The following is a 12,906-nucleotide window of genomic DNA, read 5'->3' on the forward strand; positions in this document are numbered from 1 at the left end:
TTACTAATTAAAAGTTTTGAAACAGCATTTTAGGTTATATAATGATAACATTAAGATAAGATTAAACAAAGGTTATTAAATGAAGCCAACATCCACCTGAGCATCTTCCCTGGAGAGAATAAAAACAAAGTTAGCTCCGTCACAAGGCAGGTTAGTCTCTGCAGAGCGAGCGCTGCTTATGAGACCAAATCACCGAGTCCTTTAATCATGGCTCAAAGTGCATCACAGGCGGGATCTAAACTGTTGCTGGAAACTCGTTATGTCATGTCTAACGGCCCCTCTGTCATTTGGTGGCCGGCGTGTTTGTGGCTCCTTGGTGGCATTAAATGCAGTTCAGCTGCAGCAACAAGCACAGGGAAGGTTTAATGAGACAAACATGCAGCCTTGTTATTAAAGGAGGACCTCATTTCTGATGTTTACCCAAACAGAGGAATCATTTCTGCAGACTGCTGCTAACCTCAGGGTTCAAATGTTAGGAAATCTTTCTGAATTAAAGTGTAAAAACTGATTCCCTCTCCTGTACACAGTCAATTACTGACATTTAATTTACACTTTCCTAAAACTTAACTCCCAAAAATGGCAAAAATGATTTTATCCAATAATGAACTTTTTCGATCAGAGGGTTATCTGTCTGTTTTGTTGTTGCCACAGAGGTGCCATCGTCGCCTAAAATTGAAGAAGTGCAGCCGTTCTCCAGCACGGCGGTGGTGGAGTTCGAGGAACCCTTCTCCTTGGGTGGAGTGCCGATATTAAAGTACAGAGTGGAATGGCGTTTGCCTGGGAAGGAATGGAAAAGTGAGGAGTACAAAGCTAAAGACGGTGAGTTTTTTTTTTCTTTTTTTTTCCCGGAATGCATCTCCAACTGGAAATGAAATAGAGAGACAGGAGGATTCATTCTGGATTCCTCGCTGTGCTTGATAAAACGGGAGCAGCATGCAGACTGCTGCAGACACGCAGTTCTGCTCCATGAGATTCAGTGTTGAGGTAAACAGAGAGTCCAGCCTTCCCTACATTTCTCCCCGAAAGTTGCTTAAAAAATGCATTCTAACAAAGCGCAGCGGCTATTACAAGATGCCCCGGGTTATCAATTAACTCACGTTCAACCCTGTTTTATGATTCATCACACGTTGGAACTGACATCAGAACCTTGTAATTAAGATCTCAGATAAATCTCCCGTTGGTTTCATCAGACCACCCAAAAATTGTTGCTTAGTTTCAGTAAATCTTTCACCAAAAGACCAGTTAGTTGTGCTTTCTTTTTCTACAGCTTCGTCCATCTACGATAACCTTTTCATTAAATCAGCTACATTTAACTTTTAATTAGCCCTTGGGATCAATAAAGAATCTTGAATTGAATTTGAATTGTTATGATCTTGTGACGATATTGTCAGCAAACAAACAGTAGTAAATATGTAGACATTTTCTGTTTACATATTTACTCATGGGTGTCCATGTTCTCTTTCTGCAGGTTACTTTTGGTCTCATAAACCGCTCACACAGACATTTGATTACTTCTTTTGCATAATAAGTAGCATGAACAACCACACAAAAAATTGCAATTCAGTAAAATGCCGACATTACACATCAAGATCTGCAATTTGACTGTAGTCCCTGAAACAAACATCTGTCCATAAATAATAAAACAGTTGCTGTTTCCATATTTACTAATGGACAACTTAACCCTTAAAATCTTTCTGCCAGCTGGCATTTACATGAAATTACCCAATTATTATTTTGTTTCTCCATCACGATTACATCATTATTACTTAGCTTCAAGTGGAAAAGCGTCTCAGTTTTGAAGAGACGCTTTTTTAAGTGTTGAAGTGTTTCCGTGCGGCCGACTGGTAACAGCAGGTAATCCAGACATGACAGTGGCTGACGTCAGGACAAGAGGTAGAGCAACAGTGCAGTGTAAATGACAGCGGGTTCAGATGCTGAGAGGCCCCAGATAATATCCCTGTCCCAATGACGGCTCGCAGCGCACACAAATCTGGATGCTTTTCGTCTCGCCTGCCACATGGGACGTATCAGTCAGCGGCTGACAGGCTCAGCTGTCAGCGCCGGGCCCGAGAGCCGCCCGTCATGCAAACATGTTCGCGAAGCCCAACACACGGCTGAACAGTAAATGCCACCAAAATATCTCAGCCTTTGCTACAGCGGCTTCTCCACCTCCGAGAAATTGGAGCGCTTTCAAAGCGGAGAAGGCATTTTCCCGAGCCTTGTTAGCGTTCCGAAATCAGACAGAGCAAACTTGGAGCTGCTGGAGCAGCAAAATGCCAGGGAAGAAAAGAAGCAAAGTGTGGCTGATAAAGAATTATCAAGTGGCGAAGTGTCTTAATAGAAAGGCTTTTGTGTGTGAACCGGAGCCGACGTCACGTGTTTGAAGTCAGAGCTGTCAGAAGTAGCTGGCTCGCCCACCACAGTATAATCATACAGAGCCACCATGTTGGCATATACTAATTAAAGAAAGCTCTAAATGAACAGACAGCCTTTGCACAGAGCTGCCTTCACATTACAGTACAGCTGGATTATCTATGTTGGAGAAACTATTTGTCTTTGTAGCTGAACTTTAAAGCTGGGATTTGAACAAACTACATTTTGCTCTTCCGCTTTAATATTTGTCTAAAGTCTGTAGTGTGATGATGACAGGAGCTAGAATTGCACCAGTCATGGCGGCAGCCATTCTGTTCGTCTTTTTCTACACTTTTGTTTGTCATTTCTTTTGGTTGAGGTGTTGCACATTTAGGATGTGCAACATCCTCCCAGCTGTAAAGATGTTTGCTCTTACTTTTTTACCTTCAGATGAGATGTTGGCGTTTCGTTTTTGTTGGGGGTTTTTTTGCAACCAGAAGCTGGCAATTAGCATCTCTACAAGTTTAAATAGCACCTCAACTTTGACCCCAAATCCCAGAGGAGTTGGAAAGAAGGTTTCATGGGTGCAGAGCAGAGAGACAAGGAGGAAGTTCAAACTGTCATCAGACAGAGATCTAAAGAGGAAACATCAAAAGCAAATGAGGTGGATTAGCAGTGCTAGCCAACAACTGATGATATTCATCCAGAACATGTTACTGTAAGAATATAGTCTCTGCCACATATTGACCAGTTGGAATGTCATGATAGTCTTGACTGTCATACCGCAACAGTCTTCAGTCAGAGGCTTCCTTACATTTGTGCGAGACTGACAGCTACTGGAGATCCTTCCAATAGCAACAATTGTTTGACGATACTTGGACGTTATGAGTTATGCTAATGTTTTATTTCACTTTTTGATAAATAACATATTTTCAAATTAATTTAATCTACAATATCCCAGAGATCGCTGTGTTTCTTCAGGCACCAGAGCAGAATCTTTCATTTTAAATTGTGCTTCTCTCATATCCTCAGAATTAGACTGATTAATTAACAGTAACATGTACAGGCGTCTTCGTCCCGCAGCATAAGGATTCTTTGTCACAGCACAGAGGGCAGCAGGGGCTGAGGAGGGCTGAGTTTGTAGCAACTGTGAGGTTCTGTGGAGATAACCTTTTCCAGAAGCAGCAGGAACCAAATTACTGCAGGCGGCCGAGAAATTTCATCAAAACACGAACTGCTTCGATGCTGACATCAATTATATTCCAACGCTAAAAGCTCTGAATCCATCTGGCGGAACGCTTTCTAGTTGTATGTAAATAGTTCTCTCTGAAACTCCCTCTGATTGAGATGTTAATCTCATACATGCTGTTGCAGTAATGGAGACATGTTGCACAGGTGTTTTTTTTTTTTTTTCTTCTTTTTGCACAACTGAAATTAGCTCTCGGCTCTGAAATCACTCTGCTTTGTGTCGCTCAGTGGGGCATCAGCCAAGTAGCTCTTTATGACACGAGAGGAAGCGCATGCATGTTGGGTGTGTAGAATCCTTACGTTATCAGATAAATTCACCTGATTCAGGAAACTTGCACTCACAGCCGCTATTGATTGCTTTCCCTTTGTTCTACACCTGATGGCTCTTGGGTTTTAATAGATCCTTAATTTAATTCATTTCCCTGCAATTAAATCTGTATTGGGAGCCCACAATGCTCCCCCAGTAATTATTTTTTCAGCCTTTTGGCCTGCTTTCTTCCTGCTCTCACTTTTTACCCTTTCACTGCAGTGAGAACTCCTCTCCTGGGGAAAAAGTTGTTAATTTTGTGCAGCTTTTCTCTGAGTTAAATGTTGGGGAATGTTCCATTAATAACATACGTTGCAAAAGTGATTCGTGCCCGTTTAACGTTTACACTTTTGGTAATCTTACGAACATAAACCTTGACACATCAGGTACGTAAGTGATATGTAAAGTTGGGACGCAACATCGTTGGGTTGATACATGGTAGTGGCATTATCATGCTGTGGGGGGGGGCTACACAGAGTTGATGTGAAGACTGATGGAGCTAAATCCAGGAGGATCTTGGAAGAAAACATGTTAGAGGCTAAAAAGAGGTGAGACTAAGGTCAAGGGTCAGCTTCCGGCATGAAATCATGCAGTCAGAGATATTATAGGATAGCTTAGACCAAAGCACAATCGTGTGTCGGACTGGCCTAGTTAAAGTTCAGATCGAAATTCTGTGGCTTGTTACGACAGCTGTTGTTGTCCAGATGTTTTGCTACCATCTGACTGAGTTCAAGTGATTTTGCAAATATCAATGTACGAAAGTGTTTAAGCTAGCAGAGACACCTGGTGGTTTTAACCAGCAAAAGATGATGGTCTGAAATAAACTCTGCATTTTATTTTATGTATTTTCTAAAAAAAAATAATAATAATGTGAGAAACACACATCCATTTCCCATGTTTCAGAATTATATTTTTTGCTATTTTGTGTTGGATGCAGAGCGGCTGTTTATCCATTACTTTGCCTTCACTAAAGACTTGAATTTCCGAGCCACTCTGAGTGATGAAAATGTCTAAATAACTTCATCATCGTTGCATTTCTGTTTTGGGATCCAGTAATGCAAATCCACTGATGCACTCTGAAGAGAGTCAGTGCAGACCACGGTGGAGAAAGCCAGTCAGTACTGGAGGAAGTTTGATGAAAAGGCTAAGCAGAAAACGAAACGATGAGTCATCTTTTGGCTTTGTTGCAGGAAATGAAGGTTTCTAAGGAAACATTTGTACACCTATTATCTTCCAGATAATATCTGTTTGTGCCCGTAGACTCTATAACCAGGCTGAAGATAAGCAACAACTTTATATCTCAGGTCGACACAAACAAGATAAAGTAGCATGATTTAAATGGTGAAGAGCGGCTTTGGCTATTTATAAAGAATAAAAGAGAAAAATATGACAGACTTCTGTTCCTACTGCGGTGTTTTGATCCATTTAGCATCTAAACAGCAATCAGCTTTTTCTCCTTAGACGTATCATCTGGTGTAATGACCTCGGCATCTTTTCAACAGACATGACCAGGATAACCATCGTCGGACTGAAACCGGAGACGACCTACGAGGTCAAGATGTCCGCCATCAACGGCAAAGGCGAAGGCGAGAGCAGCCGTTCCAGCACTTTCAAGACGGAGCCAGTCCGTAAGTGCCTGCCTCTCCTCCCTGCTCCAAACAAGCCCTGACCCTGCAGCTTTGAACCTAATGCAGCTCACCCCACCGCGTCCAGCAGAGCCCAGATGCTTCAGTCCTCTTTTCTCACGCCAAGCCCCGCCGTAGTCCTCCTCCCATCAGACGGGAGCACGAAGCCACCGGCCGCTGCCGCTTCCTAACTCAGCTGCCTCATAGAGTTACCTCTGCAGGATGTATAACGTGTGTGTTTCTGTCCTCATGAATGTTTGTGCCGTGCGAGATGCCTTTGCATCTTTGCCCACAGCTAAGGTGATTTAGACTTTTCTTTCTAGACACTTCATACGTATTTATAAATCTGATTTACACTTCACTGCAGGGAGACGCAGCTCCGTATTTATAGATCACCGGCAGCATGAATTTTTAATATCGCAGCCACAGGTCACGTCCTCCTGAGGAGAGTTTAGATGTGGTGGTGGTGATGGCAGTGCATGATGAAGAGCAGAGGTATGTCAGGAGGCTTTGAACTGTCTTTTTTTTTGTTGTTGTTTTTTTTTATGAAAAGGAGCAAAGTCATCTGAGAGGAAGGAAGATTATTAAGCACACAGGGAGCTCCAGACTTTTTTCTGAAGGGGCATCTAGTTGGTTCTCTGGAAGCAAGATGTATCACAAGCCCAGCGCCTCCTGCACTCCACATCTGCACAAATCTGACAGCGGCCGAGATAAAACGATTCATAAATAATCCATCTTAATGGGTTTCTGGCGATGCTTTCTCATTCCTGAGGGTTTAGCGGGAGAAACCCGGGATTGAGTGAGCCGACAGACTTCATTTCACAGTGAGCCAACACATTTTAAGAGCTGAATGTAACATGATCGACATATTGAAAATTATGGACAATACAATAGAGGCGATAAGGAGGATAACATTTTAGACCATTAGTCCTGAGGTGTCCTAATAACCTAAACTAGCTTATTTAAATATGTAAATGCATTCATCAAATGATCCACTTAATGAAACTTAGTGCAGAAAAAAGTCCAGCAGCGCAGAATCTGGTCGTCTGCTGTGTTTTCAACATACAAAGTTTTTAAAAATTAGATTTTGCCATTCCCATTTTTTCTTTCAGATCATACACGTACAACATCTTTCACATATACTGCCACCACTGGTAAAGATGTGTAAAACCCTTTAAATAAAACAGCATCCTCCCATTCAGTGCATTGTGGCAAGAGGAAGTTTTTTAACGTAGCAGTCAGTGTCTGTTGTCTTTTAACGTGTTAGTTATTGCTCTGATTGTGAATGAGGGACGGTTTAGGTCTTTCCCCATTTTGAAGAATAGCTATGAAAAGTGGGCCCCATATGTCTCTCCATATGTATTTGCTATGAAAACAGGAAGTGATGAATTAAAAAAGAAAATACATTTGTTACATTTAATTCATAGAGGTTGTTGGGGTTCCATTGGTTGTAATACTGCAGATTTTGCAAAAATAAAGAAACATTAATAATGCAGGATTTATTTTCTATGGTGAAGGAATGGACTTAAACTCAATTTAAGATTTTTCTTAAGTTTCTTTTGAAAGTATATTTTACACATTTTTACCAGAGGTTGCCAAGTTACAGCAGGCAAAAGGTTGAGATCAATACTGACTAAAAAACCGCACAGATGTTGTTTTTTTAAATTATTTGAGTTCAGGTTTCCTCAGCTAACATGTTTGCTTGTATAAACTGGTGATTTTATTAAAGTAGAACATTGTTGCTGTTTTTTTTTTTTAAAGTGACCACAATAGATAGTTCTAATTGGCTGCTTTATGACAGCAATGTCTAATAGAAAGCATATGTGAAAGTTTAACTTAAAGAATATGGACTGAGAAAATTGAATAGATTAGGGCAGATTGTACAACGTCTTGCTGAGTTTTGAAAAATTGTAAACATGTACCTTTTTCAAAACTTTTTGTGAATAACAGATGTATATTCTATTGGATTCTGAACAGGAGTAATTTATTCTATTTTCTACAGGCATTTCAATATTTAGCATGAACAACTTAAAAAAACCCAACAAAACTTAAGCCAACAAAATGTACAGTGTTTCAGTTTAAAATGTGCTCTTCTGCTTCATCACTTTTAGTTTAGTGCAGGCCTGCTTCAACTTTACACTTAGCACCAGTAAGTAAGGAGACTTTTATTGATCTAAATGTTTCTCTCGCCACCAAATGCCTCATCCGTGCGCAAAGAAGCGAGGAGGTAAATTTCTGTTCGATCCGAGAGTCGCTGCTCATTGCTGTGGTCGGACTCGCTCAAACAGTGGTTGGTAGGGTCACGTTGCTCTGGCTCTTGTTTCTTAGAGCCCAGTGGCTTGTTTTTGAGTCCCTGTAGATCTGATAAAAGCGGCAAAGAAAGTGAGGCAGGAGGGAGAGAGATGAAACTGACGGAGATGTTGTCATGGTAACACCAAAAAGCTGCCTTTAGCACATGAAGAGTGTTGAGATTATGTTATGGGTTTTTAAAATTTTTATCTCCATATATTTTTACTTCATTCGCTGCATTAAAGTTGATACTGGAGGACTTAGGAAGGAAACTTCACGCACCATGTTGCAATGCGCATGTCATGCATCAAACAGGCTTTTATTGTTTGGATTTTTGATTTGCAGAGCGTGCCGAATGCACACCAGCAGAACTGAACCTACAAAAATTTGCATGTTTGTAGGTTTTGGTGACACAATTTACTGGAGATCAGATGACTGTGTGTAAATTTAGGATTTAATTATTTTTTAGTCATTTTCAAAATATTATGTTATCATATTGTAGCTTTATCTAGGTGACACAAGTTGAGGACGTGTAGGAACGAGATAGCGGTGGTGGAAACAAATCTCTTTTTTTTTGACACGTTGAGATGGGGACACAATAGTGAAGAAGAAGTTGATGGTAATTAGTAACCTAAATTTGAGGAACACATTGGAATTGCACTAAAAGTGAAAATGACTGGGACAAGACTCGTACCATATGAAGGTTATGTTAGAATAAGCTGAAATCATTGGAAGCACGCCACCACACCCTGCAACTATCAGCCAGTAGAGCATCAAGCAAACAATATCAAAGCCCCCCCAGAACTCAGAAGGTGAAGCAAATTATGAGATTCATTCTAGTGTTTGTGACCATCTGATCCATGGCTGCCAGATCGGTGTGTGCCCTAAACAACAGCAGTGTTTTTTGGTGAACAGATGAATAAATCAAATACATAGCAGAGGAGTTGCAGAAGGATTTAGTTTTTCTAAAGTGATAAAAAGGTGTTAGGCTCATTATTTACCTGTGAATGGAGTCAGCTGTTTGTTAGTTCACATTCAGGCGAAGCCTTTATTTCCTCTCAGAGCTGGAGGTGATATTTTCCAAGTATTCTTTATTTGTCTGAAGTATTTAGGTATGCATTATTTTCTTATTGAACTGAATCATCAATTTATAACTGAATCAAAGCCTTCTGAGTGAAAGAACTAGGTGATGGTTCTCTAGCTCAGAAAAAGTTCTTAGAAATTAAGCATTAATTTCTAAGAAGATCAACAAAGCTCCATCATGTTATCCATTCTGAGGATCTTTAACCTTCTTCTCATTCAGATCTTCACATCAGGTTTCATGAATGGATGTTTGTTTTCCTGTTTGGCATCCCTTGTCTCCTGCTTCCATCTGCACCTCATCACCTCGCTGCTCCTGTAGAGAAGTCCCCTTCAGCATTTTCCTTATTGTGCCTGATTCAGCATTGTTATGAAGATGCTTAATCTGGTGTTCGAGCAACAAATTCACTCTTCTAATTTTCCACTAGTCTGTAGACATAAAATCGAGTTCATAGAGACTTTAAATTGCATTTGCAGAGCTGTGAAAAAGTGTTTGTCCCTTGCAGATTTCTACAAATGTTGCTGTTTTGCCACATTAACATCATCAGACTTTTTAAATACAAATTCTTTTTTTTGGCACACTTCTACTGGCATCATCCAAGCCTGATTACTGTTTGACCTGAAGAATCAGGAAATGACTTCAATAGATCCCGTCTGACAACATGAAATAGTCTAAAAGATCTCAATATGCAACAGTTCATGTTCTGATCGAAGCGAAGAACAGATTGAGCCTGGAAAAATGTTGCAAACCTGTCTCTAAAACCTTCCACAATTGGAGAGAAAGACCTTCTCCGACCAACCAGGAAGTCACAATAACCCAGAACCACATCTAAAGCTCTGCAGGTCTCACGGTCTCAGTGAAGGTCAAAGGTCACGATTCAACGATACGACCGCACAAATACGGGAGAATTTCAAGGCCAATTCCAATATGTTCCACGAAGAAATCTGGGAATAGGCAAATTTTCCAATAATCTGTGTTTACATTCAACAGAAAAATTTGCTAATGCTGAACCACGAACAGCTGGGGGTTCACTACAGTTAGATTACCTTTAATATTGATACTGATGATCTAAAACATGGAATAGAGACAAAACAGCTCAAATCTGTGAGAAATCTCTAAGGGTCTCAATGCTTAGAGATGATCCTATATTGTAATTTGTGGTATTAAAATCCTAGAAGAGTTTTTTAAGTTACTCTTGAATTAAAATATTAGTAGACGGAGGGCTGGAAGTCATTACATTTCACTTCCTAGTTGTGTGTTATGACAGCATCTTTTAAAAGAGTGAAAAAGAAGAGAAAGCAAATGCATAATGCTCAGGGAGGCGGTGTAGGAGAACGGCACAGGGTTAATGATGCAGCAGGACACAGCTGCCCTTTTTCATTGATCATATTTCTCATTTTATTGTTTCTGTTCTCTTTGTGTTATTGTTTTCTCATGTTTTTCCCCTCCATCTATTCTGTATTCCACTGGACTTCTCAGAATATTCTCTCACAAGTAAGTTCTTCTTCTCCCTTTCTTATCTGCTTATTATCTGCAGTTTGCATCATTTCCATTGAACATTCTTCATTGTTAACAATGTTAACGACGAAATGACGTCTTTACCGATTCCCATTCATTCATCACATGTCCATTTCCTTAATGTAAAGTCTATTGAAGATGTTTTCACATAGGTGCGATGACAGTAGTGATTTTTCCTGTTTCGCCTTTTGTGTGAAATGCAGCAGTGGCTCAAATCACTTTCAGACATGGAGAAAAGACATGAACCCTAGAGGAGGCCTGAGTCACGCAGTAATCAATGTCCATCCAGGTCATTTTTTGCAATAGCTCAAAAACGTTCGGTCTCCGAAATAAATCATTCAGACTGAAACCGTCAAAATATTCCAGAAAGTTTGTAACTTAGTCTGTAAAAGAAGTATTCATACACCTTGAATTTCTCCACATTTTGTCACGTTTGTCACAACTACGAGGTTCGATGAAAACATTAGAGAGCAAACAGGATCACGAGGACCAAGGAATCCAGCAGACGGGCTGTTTAAAAAATTTAAAGCAAGAGTTGGATTTTAAATTTACACCAGAGTTGGGTTTTACAATAACTTCTGAGTTTTTGAACATCTCGTAAAGCTCTGTTCAATGTGTCATCCGAACATGGAGACAGGAGGAACCTTTGGTTCTGCAAAGTACCAACTCAGGGGTGCTGAATACAAAGTGAAGCCACAGTCTTCAGACTTCTCTATAAAATCATTTGAAATCATGTGCTGTTTGTCTTATATATCAGAATTATTCAGCACTGTGTGCTAATCTATCACATAAAGTCCCAATAAATTACTTTGAAATTTCAGGTCTTGATATGATAAAATGTAAAAAGGTTCAAAGGGTATGAATACGGTCAGAAGGCAGGTAAAGCAGCTGCGCTTATTCTAAAAGCCTGACTTAATTTGCACCTTAATTAGTCAGACAGGATGGAGGCAGCGTCCAGGGAATAAACTCCAGTTATGATGGAGATGGTGTTTACTTCAAAAATGCTCTTATTCCTACACTGTGAGGAACCCAGAATCCCGCAGGACCATAAAATGTTGGACTCAATTTTGGGAAAACAAATATTCATCGAACTTTGTTCTTGTTTTCAATGGGACCAAAATGTAATGACTAAAATATGCGCTCTGACATTTTCATCAACAAAACCATTGTTTGTTTTTCTGTTTTGCTCCAAAAAAAAAAAAAAAAAAAAGCTTAATCAGATTTTAATGGAAACGTAATTTTGATCCAAGAGTCAAAACTGAATTAAAATATGCTAAGCTGCTATTTATTTTTTTTCACTAATTATCCTTCCTCACCTCAACTGAGCTTACCAACATTTTGCCTTTTTTATTTTGACATGATTTGAACCATGAATAATAAAACTGGGTGCAGATTTATTTCCCTGTAGAACTCATCAGCTCTGACAGGTTATTTATTGTCATTAATGCCAATAGGCCACAGGCCATACTTTATAGTTAGCTCTCATTTGCTTTGCTACTGAAAAACCTTAAGTTTTCAAATATATTTGAAATGCAGCCATTACAGCAGGTGTAATAAATCTCCACACCTCAAGGTTTAACACATTGAACAGGACTTGAGCACATTGTTGGTGCTCAGCTGTTGTCCAATCAGATGCTGGGTCACGTTAACAAGCAGCAGCAGCTGCATGGGAGCATTCCTGCCGTTTGTGATCATCACTAAGCACTGAGGACTCCTGCTTCTCTCACGCTGTTTTCACCATTTTTCAGTTGCATCATCGATCCCACCTGCTATCGCTGCCACCACTATGGCCATTAGTGAGTATATGCGAGTCCAGCAGTGTGTCTGTCACATCTCTCTGTCCCGCCTGCCTGGCTTCACACTTAGCGTAGATGTTCATTAATATCTGGTGTGGCTCACAGGAGGGATCGTGTTCCATGTGATGAGCATAACCAGTCCAACACAGAACCAGCTTATATTGGCAGCTTAACTGCTTTTCTAACTCTGTTGATTCGTCCTTAATCCCACTAACACTTACCAGTTTAAAAGGGACAAACTGACTGGTTCTGCAGGGTTCCTACACATTCGAAGTTGCATACTTTTCTCAAAAGATCTCAGAGCTTTTCAACCGATTTTTAAACTCTAAAGTTCATCTTGAATATATGACCACATTTTCTAGATGAATGGATGGATAAAAATATGGAGCGACAGATGGAAAGATGGAGCAGCTGGTGAGATGATGGATGGATGGAGAGACAGTTGAAAAGATGGACGGACGTAAGGATGAAAGAACAGAGGTTCGAGCGGTGGGGTCGATGGACCAACAGATGGAAGGGTGGATGGACAGATGAAAAGATGGATCAACTGGACACAACTTTTAAATAATTGGAATTCAAAAAAATTTTGAGAAAACAAATATTTTTTGCTTACTAATTTTTTCAAACTAATCCCAATTTTTGTATATTCTTAAATTCCTTTCCAGACTGCATAGGAACCCTGTTTGTGGT

At 40.0% G+C, this 12,906-nt stretch overlaps 1 protein-coding gene across 14 annotated transcripts in view; it reads left to right on the plus strand.

The window, feature by feature from the left end:
- Window positions 1-12,906, plus strand: part of ncam1a (neural cell adhesion molecule 1a) — a 293,926-nt gene that overhangs the window by 241,910 nt on the left and 39,110 nt on the right. For 4 of the 14 annotated variants that reach the window (XM_032575754.1, XM_032575756.1, XM_032575759.1 and 1 more), the window contains 3 exons: window positions 652-819; window positions 5,410-5,535; window positions 8,631-8,633. In XM_032575754.1, coding sequence (XP_032431645.1) covers window positions 652-819; window positions 5,410-5,535; window positions 8,631-8,633 — 297 coding nt within the window. Of the gene's footprint in view, window positions 1-651; window positions 820-5,409; window positions 5,536-8,630; window positions 8,634-10,381; window positions 10,397-12,168; window positions 12,217-12,906 lie in introns of all 14 variants that reach the window. The other 10 variants (XM_032575755.1, XM_032575757.1, XM_032575760.1 and 7 more) reach the window with 4 other exon arrangements.

Source organism: Xiphophorus hellerii, chromosome 11, assembly GCF_003331165.1.
Source record: "Xiphophorus hellerii strain 12219 chromosome 11, Xiphophorus_hellerii-4.1, whole genome shotgun sequence".
Classification (NCBI taxonomy): domain Eukaryota; kingdom Metazoa; phylum Chordata; class Actinopteri; order Cyprinodontiformes; family Poeciliidae; genus Xiphophorus; species Xiphophorus hellerii.